This window comes from Stomoxys calcitrans, chromosome 3 (genome assembly GCF_963082655.1).
Source record: "Stomoxys calcitrans chromosome 3, idStoCalc2.1, whole genome shotgun sequence".
Classification (NCBI taxonomy): Eukaryota; Metazoa; Arthropoda; class Insecta; order Diptera; family Muscidae; genus Stomoxys; species Stomoxys calcitrans.
Window position 1 is genome coordinate 17,890,300 of NC_081554.1, and position 19,817 is coordinate 17,910,116.

Sequence of the window (19,817 nt, forward strand, 5' to 3'; positions counted from 1 at the left end):
TTTCAGCCAAATCGGATAATGATTGCGCCCTCTAGAGGCTCACGAAGTCAAGATCAGAGATCGGATTATATTGGAGCAATATCAGGTTGTGAACCGATTTGAGCCATACTTTACAAAGTTTTGGATGTCAAACCAAAACACTTCATGCCAAATTTCACTCAAATCGGATAATAATTGCTCGCTCAATGGGCTTAAGAAGTCAAGATCCGAGATCGGATTGCATGTTAAAAAAAAGAAACACTTCATGCTAAATTTCAGCTAAATCGGATAATAATCCCTCTAGTCAAGATCCGTATCACTATTACTATACCAAAACATGAACTGATTTTGTCAATTTACAATCCCATCCGATCTGCACTAATAAGAATCATTTATGCAAAATTTCAAGCCCCTGGCTTAACTCATTCGATAGTTAGCGTACAGACAGACAGACGAACATGGCTAAATCGACTAACAATATCAAGACCATCAAGACTATATATACTTATAGCTGGGTCTCAGATCAATATTTCGATGTGTACCCATATCCTATGGAGGAGGGCATAAAAACAACAAGTAAAAGCGTGCTAAGTTCATTCGGACCGAATCTTATATGCCCTCCACCATGGATCGCATTTGTCAAGTTCTTTGAATGACTTTTTCAATATTTATATGAGCTACATCAAGATATTGACCGATATTGGTCGTACCACCTCCAATATTGCGCTCTCCAGTGGCTCAAAGTGTCAAATTAAGAGATCGATTTATATGGCAGCTATATCAGGTTATCAACCGATTCAGACCATACTTGGCACAGTTGTTGGAAGTCATACCAACACGACATATGGAAGATATCAACCAAATTGGATTCATATCCAGAAGTTCAAGAAGTCTAATCGGGAGATCGGTTTATATCATATTATGGACTGACTTAGACCATACTTGGCACAGTTAGTCGATGTCATTCCTCAACGATACGTGCAAAATTTCGGCCAAATCGGATTGCGTCCTCTAGAGGATCAAAAAGTCAAGACCTAAGATCGGTTTATATGACAGCCCCCAGATTTGGCCCATTTACAATTCCAACCGACCTACACTAATAAGAAGTATTTGTGCAAATTTTCAAGCGCCTAACTTTACTCCTTCAAAAGTTAGCGTGCTTTCGGCAGGCAGACTAACCGACATGCTAGATCGACTTAAAATGTCATGACGATTAATAATATGTAAACTTTATGGGGTCTTAGACGCATATTTCGAGGTGTTACAAACAGAGACGAAATTGGTTACCCCCATCCTATGGTGAAGGGTATAAATTAACTTATTTTTTGCCCACCACCATATGATGGGAGATATACTAAGCTAACCATTCCGTTTGTAATACCTCGAACTATTGATCTGCGACCCCATGAAGTATACATATTCTTGATCTTCACGTCATTCTGAGTCGATCTAGCCATTTCCCTACGTTCATCCCTCCGTATATGGTAATCAAGATGGCGGTCAAACGCGTAATACTAGCCTCTTGAAATTTTGCACAGATACTTCTTTTTGATGTAGGTCGTGGGGGATTGCAAATGGGCCATATCGATTCAAATATAATCATTTTTGTTCGATTTGGGAAAATTTTGCACGTAGTTTTCTGTTACGGCTAGACCTGATATAGCTCCCATATAAACCGATCTCCGGATTTGATATCTGAAGCGCCCCTGGATTTCGCAAATTTTGCCCGATTTGGCTAAAATTGTGCGCGTTCTGTTACGATTTTAAACAACTGTGCCATGTACGGTCCGAATCGGTGTAAAATTTGATATATTGGGTTGCCCAAAAAGTAATTGCGGATTTTTTAAAAGAAAGTAAATTTTTAATAAAACTTAGAATGAACTTTAATCAAATATACCTTTTTTACACTTTTTTTCTAAAGCAAGCTAAAAGTAACAGCTGATAACTGAGAGAAGAAAGAATGCAATTACAGAGTCACAAGCTGTGAAAAAAATTTGTCAACGCCGACTATATGAAAAATCTGCAATTACTTTTTGAGCAACCCAATACCTCCCATATAAACCGATTCCCGATTTGACATCTTGAGCCCCTGGAAGCCACAATTTTTCCCGATTTGGGTTAAGTTTTTCACGTTGAGTTCTATAACGACTCCCAACTACTGCGCCGCGTATGGTCCAAATCGGTCTATAACCTGATATATCCCTCATATAAACCGATCTCCCGATTTAACTTCTTGAGCCCTGGAAGCCGCAATTCGATTTGGCTGAAATTGAGCATACGGTGTTCTGTTATGGCTTAGAACAACTGTGCCAAGTACAGTCCAAATCGGTGTATAACCTGATATAGCTCCCATATAAACCGATCTCCGGATTTGAACATCTGAAGCGCTCCTGGATTTCGCAAAGTTTGCCCGATTTGGCTGAAATGTTGCACATAGTGTTCTGTTATGACTTCCAACAGATGTGCCAATTACGGTCTAAATCTGTATATAACCTGATATAGCTCCCATATAAACCGATCTCCCGATATGACTTCTTGAGCCCCTGGAAGCCGCAACTTTCATCCGATTTGCTTGAAACTTTGCACGTGGTGTTCTCTTATGACTTCCAATAACTGTGTCAAAATACGGTCTATAACGTGATATAGCTCCTGTATAAACCGATCTCTTGATTTTATTTCTTGACCTCCGAATTGGCTCAAATGACTTCTACTATGGTCTCCAACATCTAAACCATGTGGGGCCCCATTCGTTCCATAACAAGTTATAGCTCCAATAGTATAGCAATTCTAATCCATTAGCCTTTGTTTACCTATAAAGAGATATAGAGTAGAGAACAAATGTTTTCCATGGTGGAGGGTATATAAGATTCGACCCTGCCGAACTTAGCCCGTTTTTGCCTGTTTTATTTTGTTATTTAAATAAACAACCATATAAACTACCACTTTCAGAATCTATTGCGTAACTTTCGCAGAAGAAAAAATCCCCTCCACACCTGCGGCAAACCAGAAATGTAGATTCTTGAGGTCTCTAAAAAGCAGCACAATATTTATGCTATTATTTTTTAAAGAAGGTGGTGCCTAATAAAGACAGTTTGTTGCAATTATGTGCGGCAATGACAGCCACAAATTGTCACACCTCTTTTTTTTTGAAGATCATAAAATTTAAATATTTTAAACACTCCAGAGGAAAAACAAGAAAAAAAAGAACCAAAAACGCAAACAAATTTATCATCAATCTTCTGTATGCAAATGATGAAGAAGGCTTTGCATCATAAATGAGTGAATCTAAATGATTGGAAATTTATTTGAGCAGCAGCTACAAAATACTTGTTTTTGTTAATGATAACCAAAGATTGCTATAAACATGGGCCAAGCATAACATTTAAATTTATTTGAAAAAATACACCAACCGATTTAGTAAGTTTTGTTTAAAACACACAAAAAATGCGATTGCATCGGCCGGGAATCGAACCCGGGCCGCCCGCGTGGCAGGCGAGCATTCTACCACTGAACCACCGATGCTTATACAGATTTCCACTGAAATACCCACCCCAGCATTGTTTTTACTCCATACCCCCTCTGAAGAGATTTGTGATAAGAAAACGCTTCAAAGTTTCTTCGCAATTTATTGTTTTTTTTTTTTTACTCATGGGGTTTTGGTTAATGCGTCTATTTATGTTTCGTATAATCTGCCCCCTCAAATGGGGTGGTGATCTTTGCATTCATTCACCCAATTTTTACAGCTCTAAAATGTACATGGGCATGTATATACATATGTGTGTGTGTGTGTTTCTGTGTTTTCCCCTTCGTAATTATTTTGGCATTTGTGAAGACAAACGCAAAACGTTATGCGACTTGCCTAAATGAGTGACAGGCGGCTCATTTGTCATGTTGGTCCCTTCACAAAATGATTGTCAAATGCCTTAAAGTTCTCCTATGACATTTTGCAACGACAAAGGTGGTGGTGGTGCAAACTTTTAACCTCGATTATGTCAAGATTTTTAATTGGCAGTGAGCGAGCAATCATGCTTATCGCGCAATTCTTAAAGGTCTTCAGAAAGGCTTGAACTTTGGGGCAAATTTTATTACTTCTTGGTTGTCATACAGGGTGGCTGATGAATATTGCTACAATGATGAATATTGCTACATTTTTTTTTCGGTGTATGGAATACATTTTTCTTTTATTCATGTTAAATTAAATTATTAAATTAATTATTAAATTATTATTAATTAAATTAATTAATTAATTAATTAAATTAATTATTAAATTATTATTATTAAATAGAAAAAAAGTTATTACATTTTTTTTTGGTAGCGGCTTTCATCAGCCACCCTGTAGAACATTGTAGACAATTAGCTTCATATCCATTTAAAATTAGTTTTTTTGTACATATTCTGATCGTGGAGTAACTATAAAGATAAAATTGAATATCACTAACCGAGACAAAAAACCAGACACATGCAGAATTATGAATTAAATTTTTAACACAAAAGCAAATGTTTTAAGGTTCCAAATTCAGGCCGAACACAGGCCTTGAAATGCGCTAGCTGGTGGCCCAATTTCTGATACCCAAAAAAAATCTCGAATATAGGTCAGTTAGAAAAGAATTGCAGCTTGTATATATATTATTCAATGAACTTTAACAGGGTAGCTGAACAAAGTTTTACCAATTCAAACGACCACTTTTTTTGAGTGCAAAAATTTTTGATTAATTCAAATGACAAGAATTTTTGGAAGTAATCAAAATTTCAGATTCCATTCCCTTTTGCTCGATATGACTATATTATGCCTTGACATTTGCTCTGAATCTGTAAAAAAAAGTGTTGCAAGCTGCGAAAATGTTGTATGCCGGTATTTTATACCATTTCGATACAAAGGCTTGCTTCAGCGCATCTATACCGGCTTATTTTTTATACCTACCAGCATAGGATGGTGGTTATACTAATCTAGTCATTCCGTTAGTAACTCCTGGAAATATTGATCTGCGACACCATAAAGTGTATATATTCTGGGTAGTTTCGACATTCTGAGTCGATTTAGCGATGTTCGTCGGTCCGTCAGTCGAAATCACGATAGCGGTCGAACGCGTGAAGCTAGCCGCTTGACATTTTGCATAGATACTTCTTATTGATTTAGGTTGTTGGGGATTGCAACTGCGCCATAGCGGTTCAGATTTGGATTTAGTCCCGATTTGACTTCTTGAGCCCCTAGAAGCCATAATTTTCAGCCGATTTGTCAGAAATTTGGAACAAAGACCTGTGTTATGACTTCCAACAACCATTGAATTTCTGGATTTCTTTCTTCCAAGCGTGTTGCAACTGACGGCAAAGTTGCCCCGTATGCCGCATCCTTGGCTTCAGTAGCCACGCAGAAAAAAAAAAATCACGAACATATTTAGAAAAGAAATGCCAAATGAAAGCACTATAAAAAGAGTATGATACGAATCGGCCTATAAACAGATATAGCCCCCACATAAATAGACCCCATATAACAATTCCCCAGATTTGACTTCTTCAGCCCTTAAAAGCCTACATTTTTACCTGGTTTGACTGAAATTTGGCCCAAAAACCTATCTTATGACATATAACATCAGCACCAAATTTTTACCGAATTGGTTACTATAATGATAGAGGCCCCCTTAGTCCGATATGCCGATATGATTTCTTCAGACCAAAATAATTCAAATACAAACTCAGTTAATAAGGGTACATTTCATGCGGAATCAATGGTGGTGGGTACCCAAAATTCGGCCCGGCTGACCCGGCACGTTTTTAAACCGATATCGTATCTTGACTTCATGAGTCTCCAGAGGGCGCAATTGTTATCCGATTTGGCTGAAATTTACTTTGACTTCCTACAACTCTGCCACGTATGGTCCACATCGGTTCATAACCTGATATAACTCCCAAATAAATCGAACATATTTAGAAAAGAAATGCCAAATGAAAGCACTATAAAAAAGTTTAGGCAAAATGTAGTGTTGCAAAATGCTTTGAGCAGGCACAACAAATGTATTGAAATTTAGGCTTTAAAAAATAATTCGATGCAGACCTAAAACAGGACAAAAGTTTTTCTTTAGAGAATCTTTCACTGAATTAGAGTATTTAGAAAAAAATATTATTTAGTTTTAATTTTATTAATTTTTATGTTTAGAAAAAAAAATTATAAAAATAGTGTCTTTATAAAAAATTTAATAAAAATTTTGTCTTTAGAAAAAATTTAAAAAAAAACAATTTCGACGGGGTCAGGCCCTGGCTAAAGTTTTGCCGTAATAAAAAATACATTAAAATTTGTTTAGAAAAAAAATTTTAAATTAAGTTTTAAGTACGAATTTCGTTACAATTTTATCCTTAAGAACAATAATTTTGAAGCGGTCCTGGCCTGAGCGATATTTTGTCTTTACAAGGGGTGATTTTTTAGTTATTGTCTTTTTGACAACACTGGTTTAAACAGATCACGCACCATTCGTATTTTGTTTCACTGTTAAACATCGTCAGTTTGGTCTATAATTTAACCATAATTTTCAAGCAACGCTTGAAAATTATTGAATTTTATTATCTAAATGCATTCTCTGTTAAGAAATTTCATCGCGCATTTCTTCCATTCCGTCGACGGAGCTAATTTTTTGCTCAATGGGAACGTAAATAAACAGATTTGTCGATTTGGGAGTGAAGATTAGTCAGAAAAATAGATGAGCTACCAATGCATGCAGAAAAAGTCACAGTTTGGTGCGGTTTAGGTGTTGGTGGCATCATTGGACCGTACTTCTTCGTAACGTATCGGTGAAGGGTGACCGCTACCGTGAGATGATATCCAACATTTTTTTTTTTTTTGCCCAAAATAGAAAAGCTGGACTTGAATGACATGTGGCTTCAACAAGACGGTGCCACATGCCTCACGGCAGGCGTAACAATGGACTTATTGAGAGGCGAGTTCGGTGAAAATTTTATTTCACGTTCGGGACCGGTCAATTGGCGGTCAACAAAAAATGGCGCGAACTAGTAACATACACAAAATCAGAGTTGCACCAATAACTAATTTGACAGATAGTGCACTCAGTATTTTGTTGTTGGGCAACTGCCACTACCTGTAAATGAATGTCTATACAGACAAGGCCGCTAAGCGGATGGACCATTTAAGACGCAGTCACGGGAAAATTTTCATGAAATAAACTTCTAACATTCAATTATTTGGACCGTACAATCGACTCAAATCAAGATTTCATACATTTTTCTGAATTTTATGTGTTTGTTTTTAACTTTCCTATAGCTCTTAAAAAATCATACTTTAGAATATTGAACATTTGTTCTTAAAAAAAATGTTTACTAAAATTTTGTGTTTTAAATAAATTTAATTAAAATGTTTTTCTTTCGACAAAATAATGATGGGAATGGGCTCGGTCCCGAAAGCGCCCTCTGGCTACGCTCCTGACCTCATGCAAAGTGATCTTATTATCCGATGGCTAAAATTTTGCACATGAGTTCTATTTACTATGATTTCTAACATTCGTGCCAAGTATAGTCTGAATTGGTTGATAATATGATATAGCGGTTTATATAACCGATGTTCCGAATGTACTTCTTTAATCCCAATTCTTAAATGATTTTGCTGAAATGTTGCACATTGACTTCTGCTTTAAACTCCAGCATACATGCCAAATAAATCTTCAATCGGTCTATATCTTGGAATAGCTCCCATATAAACCGATATTCTGATTTGAGGAAGATTCATATCCGATTTGGCTGAAATTTAACACAATGACTTCATGTTGTTTGAATCGGTTTATTATCTGGTATGAACCGATCTCCCCTAAACAGCGCAATTCATATTCGATATGGATGAAATTTTGCACATTGACCTTCAATACGTCAAGTATAGCCCCAATCGATCCCTAACCTCATACAGCTTCCATAAAAACTTTATCTTGATTTAATATCTTGAGCACCCAAAAGAATTTATTACTTAATCTATAACGCGATCCATGGTGGAGGGTATTATTATTAAAAATTTTGGAAAAAATTTAGTAAAAATTTTAGAAAAATCACTTAAAACCTGCCTTTTTTCACAAGAAAAATTGTTTAACTTATTTCATGCATCCAACAAATTAGTTGTAATTTTAAAATTTAATACAAAAAATCGTATGCATCGGCCGGGAATCGAACCCGGGCCGCCCGCGTGGCAGGCGAGCATTCTACCACTGAACCACCGATGCTTCGTATCACCTTTTTAATTATAAAAATTCAAATTCAAAAACACATCACCATCGCAAAAACATCTCCATTGCCAGTTTTCGAGCTTCAGACAATCTAAAACTAAAAATAGAAACTAGTTTTGAACCATCTCCAGGCACCACAAAGTCATTAAGTGCATCAAATGCTTAGGCGATTCATTCGATAAATGCATCAGCATCCATCCTCTATGCACCAAAAGCATGTGGGAAAGACACATGACGTATGGCGACATCATTTAAAACAAATGTTCCCTGCCTACCTCCTCATCAATGACTTGGCTAGACAAAGGCCGAAATTCCTTGGGGGTCTTGAAAAATCTAAGCTAGAGTCTGAATGCTTCATTCAGTGGGAAGCCAGTCGACTTAAATTACAACTGCTTATCAATCATACCGCAATTATGAATGACTGACTGAATGAATAAAGTTCGGAAGAACAGGCCAACAAAATAATGGATTCAACAAATTCAATCCATGCAATTATTATTCATTCATAAATATTCCATGCCAGCCGGTGTTTGTGTTTCATTTTTTTTTTAATATTAATAGCACAACCGTGGCGGCAGCGTACTAAGCGCTAGCGACGTTATCAACAAATTTAATACGATACCCCCTGTTCATTTCTTTTTGACGCTGTCACTCTCTTCTCTCCAATGGCACGTGATCTGTTGAAAACGTTGTTGGAATTTAATTATCGGCGTCAGATTAATAAAGAACACTTATCACTTCTGTATATTCTGTATGAAGACATACAGTGCGCGTAAAAAGTATGAAGACTTACATAGCAAGTGTGTTACAAAACTCAATAATAAAAAAATTTAGATCGATAAAATAAATGAACTGAATAATTGAACGATCTAGTTCAGTGAACTAAAATGAGCAGATACCTTCTAGTTCCGACCCCTGAACTAGCCAGATCGCTTTGAAGAGCCTAATAACTTGCGAATATAAGAACCTAAAGTGGAACTTACTTACGCTAACTTGGTAGACGCTTTGATCAGAAGTCGGATTGCGAGAGGAATGTTTCAAAGAGGAGTTTTCTGGTTTGTCAATAAGGCGCAAAATAAACTATTCAAGGACTAATTTTTATTAACTTTTGTCAAATTTAGTTTATATATATGATTTTTTTCCAAAATTAGTCTTCGCAGAAAATGTTCCCAAAGTTTTTTTTTGTTAAATATTAGATTTTTTAATTTTCAGAGAAAATTGTGTTAAAAGTAAAAATTAATAAATTTAACAAAAATTAAAAAAAAAAATTTTTACAAAAAATATAGTTGAATCCTTATTTTTAAAGAAAAGTTTTTCATAAACTGAATTCCAATGCGATAATCAATTTCGTTTGACATTGACTGTATGTTTTTTTTTTTAGGATAGATTCGTTTTTAATCTTCACATAAATGCCTGGTTATTGACTTTTACAACAAATGGGTTCAAAAACTTGTTTATCGTCGTAGATATTTTTTAATTATAATTTTTTTATATATTCTTCTCTCTCTCTTTTTTTCTATTATAGATATGGTGGACAGCACTATCAGTGGCTTTGGGCCTCGATGTACGCGGCGATCTGATAAAAGGTGTACCCTGCATAAAACGTTATCATCAACTCTTCTGTCCGACAGCTGGCAACAGTTATCCCATGTAGGTATTGATTTCTTCCCGTTTATTTTAAATTTTACGAATTTAAAGTCAAACCAATTAAACCAAAATCTCTGCATAAAAATCAACGAAGATGACCTTAACCTTATGTGTTGAAAATTTGATAAATAGTGTTTTTGGATTTTCATTTTGTCTATGGGTGGCTTGTTATATTGTTGTTGTTTTTAATTTTTGCACATGGCTACATTTAATTAACTTACAAATTAACGAAGTTCTGCAAAAGCGATACTAACTGAAAAATAATTCAATAATTGGCATAGCCGTAGAAAATATTGTATAACATTTTGTGTGTGTGTGGACAACAAAAATAAAATAAAAACAAATAATAATTATCGCACATAAAATTGACCCACTAAAAGTTTTCAAGGTTTCACAAGAAACACATGGAATGCGAAAAGAGAAATATATACACTTAGAAAAAATTAAATATTCTAATTTGTATATAGTACATATACAGTGTGAAAGATTTCAGAGTTCCAACCCGCGTTGTGCTCATAGTCATCCCGTAAAATCTCAATCGGGCTAAAAACAGGGAGAAGTTGTAAAATATTAGAAGTGAATAGCATTATTCGTTCAGAAGATAGATTTCCTGGAGAAGGACCGACATCGCTAGATAAAGTTAAAATGGTGTGGGCGAACCAGTATTTCTAGTAGAATGGGAAGTAAAGTGGCGCATAGATTAGCATACCCGCTTAACGCCTCGATTCCTTCACCAACGATGACAACCTTTTTGAAAATCCCTCAGCCATATAAACCTTCTCTACAAAGAGGTGTCTCTCATCAGACGTTGCAACTCGTCTATAAAAAGGCCGACAACACTCATTGATATCAGAGAAGTTTCCCGCAATTCCTAATAGCTAGAGATGGGTTTCTAGCGGTTAAATATTCAATGCTTGGGTATTTATTAGGTAAATACACAATAAATACTTAATTATACGCTACGCCACTAATGTGGTACAGGGTGTTATAACTTAGCGAATTTGTTTGTAACACTCAGAAGGAAGGGAGATTGACCCATTGCATACCCATAAGTATACCGATCGACTCAGAATAACTTTCTGATTCGATTTAGCTATGTCAGTCTGTCTGTCTGTTCATTTTAATTTGTGTACAAAGTACAGATCACAATTTTCATCCGATCGCCTTCAAATTTGGCACAAACATTTTCTTGATGACGCTCCCTATTGAAATTGGAAAAAAATCGGTACAGATTTGGATACAGCTCTCATATATATGTTCGTCCGATTTTAAATTTTGCACGAGAGGTTCTCTTATAAGTCTCGACATTATTGGAGAAAGTCATAGAAATCGGCGCAGATCTAGCCCCCATACATATGTTCGTCCCATTTGGACTGAAATTGCCATTATATCTTTATTTGTAAACCGATTCTCACGAAATTCTGCACGATTTTTATGATATTCACTACTAATGGCGAGCATTATAACGACTTCTCGACATTATTGGCGAATTTCACAGAGATCGGTTTAGATTTAGATATAGCTCCCATATGTATGACCCACCGATTTTGACTAGTATTGTAATAATTTGGTCATTTGTTAACCGATTCACATGAAAAGGATTCCCTTATGACTCCAGGTATTGCTTTTGAATTTAATAGAAATCAGCTCAGATTTAAATATAGCTTCCATATATATTTTCGTTCGATTTTTAATAATGCTCAATAATGTAGTAATTTGTTAACAGATCTTCACAAAATTTGGCACGAAGGTTTCTCTTATAACTCTTCTGATGACTGATGAATTTCATAGAAATTTTTTCAGTTTTAGGTATAGCTCCCATATAATATATGCATCTCCCGATTTTGACTTTTAACGCCTTTGCTTACCCCTTTTATTAATCGATCTTCTCAAAAAATCAAATTTAAATTCGACGACTTAGTCGGCATATCAAAGGTCGGCTTTGGCCCCACTTTAGACCGTCCTTACTTGTTTGGGTATATATTTGGGTATTTATAAATTTTCGGATAGTTTGGTAATTGAAATCAATTTCCACACAATTTTTGATGATTTCGTATTCTTTGTTTATAAACCTGACTCTCTGATCTCATAAAATCGGAATTTAGTTACATATAGCCGCTATAAAGGCTGATCTCCAGACTTAAAGTCCTGAGGCAATAAATTGGTAACTTTTTATCCGAATTCGATCAAATTCGGCGCAGTGAATTCTGGTAGACCTTTACCCATTCCTGTAAAGTGTTGTTCAGATCGGACCATGTATGGATATAGCTGCCCTATAGACCGACCGTCAACAGTAAAAATTAATTACTGCATCGGCCGGGAATCGAACCCGGGCCGCCCGCGTGGCAGGCGAGCATTCTACCACTGAACCACCGATGCTATATGGAGGCAGATTTTAAAATAATCGGTTATGGTTTGGATTACAATTTATAGTTAAATTAAAGCTAGAATAAATTTTGAAAATTGAATTTGATTTTAGTTTAGATCGACAAGAGTGGCCGATTTTAACCTTTTTCATGTCACTTTTGGCATATATCTAAATTAGTACCATATCTCAAGTGCCGAAACATGCGAAAGAGGAATAATGGCTTGGGATATTTAAAGTCTTCTCGTTTTTACCACATGCCCTACAGGCGCTGTTGCTTGCCTCCCCTTTTCCTCCTTAGTATGATCATACCATTTATCGCATAATGGTACTGCAATAGGCTTGCACAATTCCCCATGGTATTGGCCTAGGCTAGTATCCACGCTTCTCTATAATGGAATGTTCAAATTTGTATTAGACTAGTGTTCTCACAACTCGTATATCCCCATATGATTACCTTCACGTCCTTCCAACCGTTTAACTGTTTCGCCCAAATTGGTTTTGGGTTCCCTGGAATTTCGTATTCACCAATTTCATTAGTGACCACTATAAATAAGTCGTATGCCCATTCGTTGCGTTTTAATCCGCTATGGCATGGCAATCAAATGATATGGATTTAGAAGTTTTCAAGGTAGGCGTAATCCTTTCTTAAATTTCAAAACAGTCAGTCTGTGTTATTGTCCTAATGGCTAACTTACTGTTCCTTAAGTTGTTTAGATTCGTCTTGCGGTTATACTAGACCACCATACGCGCACTTTGATTCCCTATATTTTAGCCTAAAAGACCGTGTGTTATGGTCGGGCGGTAGAAAGCAGAACTCGGATTCTGGTTCCTTAATCTAAAAGCACTTAGTTTTCTTCTCTTCCATAAATTCGATCAATCTGTGCAACATAACTTACCAACAAGATGGACTGTGTGCCAGGTAAAGCTTTCTCAAGTATCCGACTTGAAAGCACGTTCAATCAGTCAAGTTTCCTATCTACCCCGCAATGGTATCAGAATTACATTCACTCTATGCAGACAGTTTTCCTATCGATAACGAGAAGGAATCAGATAAGGTTCCAAGTTTTACATAATTGCATCCTGTACGCGCATATATAACATCGATCAGTATTTCAAGACTCCTAATTGCCCGGGTAGCTCAGTCGGTAGAGCATTGGACTTTTAATCCAAGGGTCCAGGGTTCAAGTCCCTGCTCGGGCGATGCATATGTATTTTCCCATATATATATTAAGCAGGAATTTTATCTGGACTTTACACGGGGGGAGCACTTAAACGATTGAAATTTCATTTCCTTAATGATTTATTCCCACTCACTCTGTTCTTATACAAAGCGAATTAGTGTTCAATTTTTAAAAAGGTGATCATTGCATCGGCCGGGAATCGAACCCGGGCCGCCCGCGTGGCAGGCGAGCATTCTACCACTGAACCACCGATGCCTACATAAATTCCGCCAAAAATTTTAAAATACATATAATCGAGTAATAAGTCGTAATAGCAGTTTATTTCTCTAACCGCTTAAATCTCACACCCTAAGAAGAAAGATCTTTATGAAATATAGGAAATATATTAGGGTATGACAATTGAGTGAATTGATTAAGTCTACCACGTTTCATGAAGAATCATTTGTTGCAAAGTTTCTTGGTCTAACTAGGCTTTGAGTGAGTCCTAGATCTGAACTATCCGAAACCTTGCATGCCAAATATAGGGCCCGGGTAGCTCAGTCGGTAGAGCATTGGACTTTTAATCCAAGGGTCCAGGGTTCAAGTCCCTGCTCGGGCGATGCTAATTTTTTTTAAACAATAAAGCGACAGCCAAATGTAGTAAAAAATTGAATCAACGACTTTAATTAGTCAATGAAAAACGGATTAATCTAAAAAAAGTCATATTTAATATTCTATAATCCATCCAATCCTTAACTACGCTTTATTGTAGCTTTAATTAGCTTAATACAATTTTAAAAGAATTTTAATGCATCGGCCGGGAATCGAACCCGGGCCGCCCGCGTGGCAGGCGAGCATTCTACCACTGAACCACCGATGCTTCATAACGGTTCCAATTTAAATATCTAGCTTAGCTTAACAATAGCTATTTTTTTTTTCTTTTTCGACTGGCCGGACTTTAACTGGAATGCATTCTAGATTCAAGAAACCTTGAATCCTTCCACCATTTGCCCTGGATCGATTTTATGAAGCCCGGGTAGCTCAGTCGGTAGAGCATTGGACTTTTAATCCAAGGGTCCAGGGTTCAAGTCCCTGCTCGGGCGATAATAATATATTATTTAAAATTTTTGCGGTAGCCGAATGAAAAACAACTACAACTACATTTAATTAGGAAAAACGGATTGTGTTATTATTTATGCTTAATAGCTTAGGATTTCAATATTACAATCTTTCTCAATTCTTTTAAAATTACGCGTAATTTAGTTTGTAAGCGATCGTTTCTTTATTTTTCTTTTGTAACATTAAAAGATCTTCGTTGCATCGGCCGGGAATCGAACCCGGGCCGCCCGCGTGGCAGGCGAGCATTCTACCACTGAACCACCGATGCTACATGATCACCCCAAGTAAAATAAATATATTAGCAAATGTTTTAAAATATCCATTTTAAAAACACTTTGGGCTATTTTTTCGACAGTTTTTTCTGTTTATTAGAATATATACACAATAACATTCCACACTGCAAGATACTGTCATAGCTCATTTAATGATCGAAGCATTTCTTTTTTCGTGTTACCTATTTAAAGTGGCTAGGCTATTTTTTATAGTTAGACTTGAAATTGAATGCAACCTTGAATCCTTCGACCATTTGTCCTTGATCGTTTTTATGAAGCCCGGGTAGCTCAGTCGGTAGAGCATTGGACTTTTAATCCAAGGGTCCAGGGTTCAAGTCCCTGCTCGGGCGAGAAACTTTTTCCATCTATCTTATTATCCTATGGAATGGAGTACAAAATCTCTTGTTACTAAATAGGATAACAAAGGACGATTTGTTGTTGACCCGCGATAACTTACTACGGGTTATAGCTTATCCTTTGCATTTATTAATTCTGTTTCCATTATTTTATATTGATTTAATAACACTAAAATAATGGATCTGCATCGGCCGGGAATCGAACCCGGGCCGCCCGCGTGGCAGGCGAGCATTCTACCACTGAACCACCGATGCTATGCAAGAATTGCTTGATAAAGTAAAAGTTTGAAAAATATTTAATTTTTCGCGATATTTCCATCATATTACTTTAAATGCAAATATATCCATTAAGTTTTGAGTGCTGTACAAAATTTCAAATCAACACCGATTTTAGAAGAAGCAAGTTAAAGGATATTTTTAACCCTTATTCATATTTTTATCGTATAATTTTAAATTCAAATATATCCATTGGGTTAGGAGAGCTATAAAAATGTTATATTACAACCGATTTTAGTAGGTTCAAGTTGATGAATGATATTCCTTTGGGCTTCAGAACCTACAAGATATTCCCATATTCCTGATTTCCGTGCCGAAACCACTTTCGAAGACAAAAGGTTGGAAAAGGACATTTTGGAGCCGCAAATGACGTAAATAGGACCAAATATAATAGCACATTTACATCATAATTTTTTTGATGTGGATTTAACTATAACCAAAAACGAATCTTGTCCGTTTTTGGGGATTTAAGTGGCATGCACATACATGAATGTGTGTATACATGCGTATACATGAATGTGCATATCACACACATCCACACACACTTCTTGAAAACAGTTGCATATTTTGATACTTTTATCGATTTTAAGCCATGATATCAGGTTTATTTGGGATTTAAAAATGAATCCTTCAAAAATGGGATTTTTATATTCTTAACCCCTTAAGAACTGATTTTTATCCACCAAATTAATTTGGTGTTTAACTTTTCATAACCGAGCTTTAATTGACCATAACGCACTAACACATATGCATACTATTTCAAAGCCCATGGAATTCGATTAAATGAATTCTTGGGCACGTATACACTAACATGCAATAATCTACATATGTGTGTTTGCCCAACACTGTTTTAAACTGACGAAAATCTTGTTGCTGATTTAATCCAGAGTTACAAAAGTTATAAAATTACTTAACTTTTGTCTGTTTGCACTCTTTTTTATTATTATTTAATTTTGTAAAAAAATCCTTTATACGTATCCGCTAGCCCGGGTAGCTCAGTCGGTAGAGCATTGGACTTTTAATCCAAGGGTCCAGGGTTCAAGTCCCTGCTCGGGCGTTTAACCTTTTTAGACCTAGATCAATGAAAGGCTCTAATATATCAACTTTTAAAAATCGCCAAAATCTAAATTAAAAAGAAATCTGCATCGGCCGGGAATCGAACCCGGGCCGCCCGCGTGGCAGGCGAGCATTCTACCACTGAACCACCGATGCTATATAACGGAATGTTCCCCAATGGCGTCGCGAATGGCAAATAACGGTACCATTAAAATGTTGTTTGCATAAACAGAAAATTAACAATTTGCCTTGAAGAACGTGCATAGCCGAAATTTAGGCAATTGCAAAAAAAAAAAAAAACTAAAAATGTCTGAAGTTCGGCTGGGTCGATTCTTATATAACCTCCACTTTGGATTCCATTGGACACGTTCTTCGAATGACTTTTTCAATTATATAGTAGATGGTTCTACAGATACAGATGAACCGTACTTGAACCGTACCACGTTTAAAATTTCAGTCAAATAATTGCGTGCCTTAGAGGTTCAAGAAGTCAAATCGGGCGATTAGTTTATATGGGAGCTATATTAGGTTTTAAATCTATTTGGACCATACTTGGCACGGCTGATGGAAGTCATAGGAAAACTTTCAGCAAAATCGGGTGGTAATTGGGCCTTCCAGAGGCCCAAGAAGTCAAATCTGAAGATCGGTTTACATATCCAATTTCAGCGAAATCAGATAAAAATTGTGCACTCAAGAGGTGTAGTGTAAGAAGTCATGATCCGAAATCGATTTATGCTTTATCCAAACATGGACCGATATGTTCCATTTACAATGCCAACCGACGTACACTAATAGAAAATAATTTCAAGCACCTAGCTTTACTCCTTCTAAAGTTAGGGTGCTTTCGACACACAGATGGTTGATGGACATGGAATGTCACGAGGATCAAGAATATTCAGTCGAAACCGGATAAGTCAAAGTACTTATAATGTATGAAATAACTTGAGTTGAAAAGAAGCAATGTTCAGTAGAACTTTTTAAAAGTCATAGATAACCATAAGCTATATATTAAAATTTGTTTTTGCGAATATTATTGATAACGCGATTTTTTTTTTAATTTGAGATTGTTTTCCATAGATATAACTTTTTCACTTATGCGTTTTCAGTTTCATATAAAAACAGAATTTTTCAGTTTAGCGGAGTTTTCAGTTAAGCAATTTTCGCTTAAGCGAACGCAATTGCATTGAATAACATCAAAAATAAGAAGTTCTTTCCATCAAGATTCACTTAAGCGGTATTTTTAACTAAAACGTATTACAGTTATGAGGTTTCGAATGTATATACATTGTTGTATCTCAGATCCACATTTTGATGTGCTACAAACGGAATGGCGAAACAAAGGTATAAAAAAATATGAAAATTCCAAAAGAAGTCCATAAAATTGTAGGAAACGTTATTAAAATTTTTTTGCCTATTCCTGAGTAATACGAGAAAATTGTTATACAGTGGACCAAATTACAACCTCAAATAAAATCTTTCTACAACCTCAAATAAAATCTTTCTTTCTAAGTTTCGAAGTGGTTTTTTACATTATGATCTAACCATAGAAATTTCGGTCCTAACTGTTGTCATAAACTATCCAAGTGAAGCTCCGATTTGGAAAGAATTTTTCATATTAAGTATCGTCTATATTCATGGTACTCAAGGGAAGAGTGCTTCATATGAAGTAATTAGATACATCTTTAATCCGAAGATCAGTTCAGTAGTTTTCATATCTATTGGACTATTCAGTTCGGCAGGACTCGTCAGCCCGGGTAGCTCAGTCGGTAGAGCATTGGACTTTTAATCCAAGGGTCCAGGGTTCAAGTCCCTGCTCGGGCGAATTGTTTTTTATTTTTGAATAATAATAAATAAGAACATTAATGAACTATATTTCAAAGTGCTATTTCCCGTTTACCGATTAATATGTGTTTAAATATATATAAAAATGAATAGAAATCTCATATTTTGGGATAATAAATGCACTGAAGCAAATTTGTGGTCATTTAGTACTCTCTAGGCTCCTAGATTCATAGTTACTTTTTGCATTTAAATACCACACACATTAATATGGAATAAACAAGGAACATTAAAGTTAATTTTGCAGATAAATACCGCACACACATTAATATAAAATAAACACGAAATATTAATAATCTTGCGATTAACTAAAAAAAAAATTATTGCATCGGCCGGGAATCGAACCCGGGCCGCCCGCGTGGCAGGCGAGCATTCTACCACTGAACCACCGATGCCTTGTAACGGCTCTCGACACAGTTGCCACCGCATTAGCATATGTTGCCACATTGTTTTGTTTCTTGGGGAGGGTTATTTAAAAAGAACGATGTTTTAACAAAGTGATCGACTCGATAATCAAAAACAAAAAATGGTTAAAGCCACATTGTTAACTGTTTTCCGGTTTACTTTAGCAACTGCTTACTGGACTTAATTTTTGTCTGATAAGTTCGTTGTGTAGTTGATAAGGGAGGAAAATCGGACGTCGGCTAAAAATTTATTTCCTAATTAAAATTTTAGGCGTTCAAGAGAAGGGAAGTAATCGCTACATTAAGAATGCACTCAGAAAAATTTGTTAGTAAACACAGCAAAAATGTGTGCTGTAACAACATAAAGAGAAATCAAATCTGTAGTACTGGTCAAGAAGTCAAATCAGTAGAACGGTTTATAACTAACTCGTGCCAAATTTCAGCTCTGGACTAAATAGGGTACTTAATTTTTTGATTATCGAAGTTTTAAAAACACCAGATCTCGAAGATGGGTGCACCGATTGAAGCGAAATTTCAATGATTTGCATATTTATGGTAATCCAACCCCGAAATTAGTTTAAAACTTTGGGGGTTTACAAACTGGGGGTATGCCCCTGCCCAAAACCCACCCTTACAAAGATGTTAAGCAATTGGGATAATATAGGTGTGAAAGGCACTTGGTAGTAGAGTACGAATCAGATATAAAAGTTGCGCTCCAAGTATCGTGTTGAGCGCCCCATCTCCAAAAACCCAGCAAAAGGAAATTTGTATCGATTAGGTCAGTATGGGTATCAAATAAAAGGTATTTATGGGTATAGTACGAATATAATTCAAACATTTTACCCCAAGTGTTGTGTTGGTCGCCCCAAAACGGACATAGTTTTCCAACGATAGAAATTGGGTCGCAAATGGTATAAATATTTGGGGCCAAATGTCTGGAAACCGCACACCCTCAAAACTCCTCCAACATTAAATATAGGCCGATCGGCATATTAGCAGAATGAAAAGAAAGGTATTTGATAGTAGAATACGAGTCTAATATTAATGTAAGGGAAGAAGTATCTGGTGCCCCCGACACCTACAACATCCTTAGACTGAACATGTAGAATAATAGGGACAACATGC

The 19,817-nt window shown here is 36.1% G+C and overlaps 1 protein-coding gene and 15 non-coding genes across 17 annotated transcripts in view; 7 read left to right on the forward strand and 9 right to left on the reverse strand.

The window, feature by feature from the left end:
* LOC106080952 (protein spaetzle 3) overlaps positions 1-19,817 on the forward strand; it is an 80,309-nt gene that overhangs the window by 51,497 nt on the left and 8,995 nt on the right. For both annotated transcript variants that reach the window (XM_013242581.2, XM_059365845.1), the window contains one exon: positions 9,721-9,845. In XM_013242581.2, the coding sequence (XP_013098035.2) occupies positions 9,721-9,845 (125 nt within the window). The remainder of the gene's footprint in view (positions 1-9,720; positions 9,846-19,817) is intronic.
* On the reverse strand, positions 3,431-3,501 carry Trnag-gcc (transfer RNA glycine (anticodon GCC)). Its single transcript has one exon. It is a non-coding gene; the product is annotated as a tRNA-Gly (tRNA).
* Positions 8,122-8,192, reverse strand: Trnag-gcc (transfer RNA glycine (anticodon GCC)). Its single transcript has one exon. It is a non-coding gene; the product is annotated as a tRNA-Gly (tRNA).
* Trnag-gcc (transfer RNA glycine (anticodon GCC)) lies at positions 12,151-12,221 on the reverse strand. Its single transcript has one exon. It is a non-coding gene; the product is annotated as a tRNA-Gly (tRNA).
* On the forward strand, positions 13,338-13,410 carry Trnak-uuu (transfer RNA lysine (anticodon UUU)). The gene has a single exon. It is a non-coding gene; the product is annotated as a tRNA-Lys (tRNA).
* On the reverse strand, positions 13,576-13,646 carry Trnag-gcc (transfer RNA glycine (anticodon GCC)). The gene has a single exon. It is a non-coding gene; the product is annotated as a tRNA-Gly (tRNA).
* Positions 13,917-13,989, forward strand: Trnak-uuu (transfer RNA lysine (anticodon UUU)). Its single transcript has one exon. It is a non-coding gene; the product is annotated as a tRNA-Lys (tRNA).
* Positions 14,180-14,250, reverse strand: Trnag-gcc (transfer RNA glycine (anticodon GCC)). Its single transcript has one exon. It is a non-coding gene; the product is annotated as a tRNA-Gly (tRNA).
* Trnak-uuu (transfer RNA lysine (anticodon UUU)) lies at positions 14,401-14,473 on the forward strand. Its single transcript has one exon. It is a non-coding gene; the product is annotated as a tRNA-Lys (tRNA).
* On the reverse strand, positions 14,687-14,757 carry Trnag-gcc (transfer RNA glycine (anticodon GCC)). The gene has a single exon. It is a non-coding gene; the product is annotated as a tRNA-Gly (tRNA).
* On the forward strand, positions 15,039-15,111 carry Trnak-uuu (transfer RNA lysine (anticodon UUU)). The gene has a single exon. It is a non-coding gene; the product is annotated as a tRNA-Lys (tRNA).
* Positions 15,302-15,372, reverse strand: Trnag-gcc (transfer RNA glycine (anticodon GCC)). Its single transcript has one exon. It is a non-coding gene; the product is annotated as a tRNA-Gly (tRNA).
* Positions 16,378-16,450, forward strand: Trnak-uuu (transfer RNA lysine (anticodon UUU)). The gene has a single exon. It is a non-coding gene; the product is annotated as a tRNA-Lys (tRNA).
* Positions 16,535-16,605, reverse strand: Trnag-gcc (transfer RNA glycine (anticodon GCC)). Its single transcript has one exon. It is a non-coding gene; the product is annotated as a tRNA-Gly (tRNA).
* On the forward strand, positions 18,198-18,270 carry Trnak-uuu (transfer RNA lysine (anticodon UUU)). Its single transcript has one exon. It is a non-coding gene; the product is annotated as a tRNA-Lys (tRNA).
* Trnag-gcc (transfer RNA glycine (anticodon GCC)) lies at positions 18,613-18,683 on the reverse strand. Its single transcript has one exon. It is a non-coding gene; the product is annotated as a tRNA-Gly (tRNA).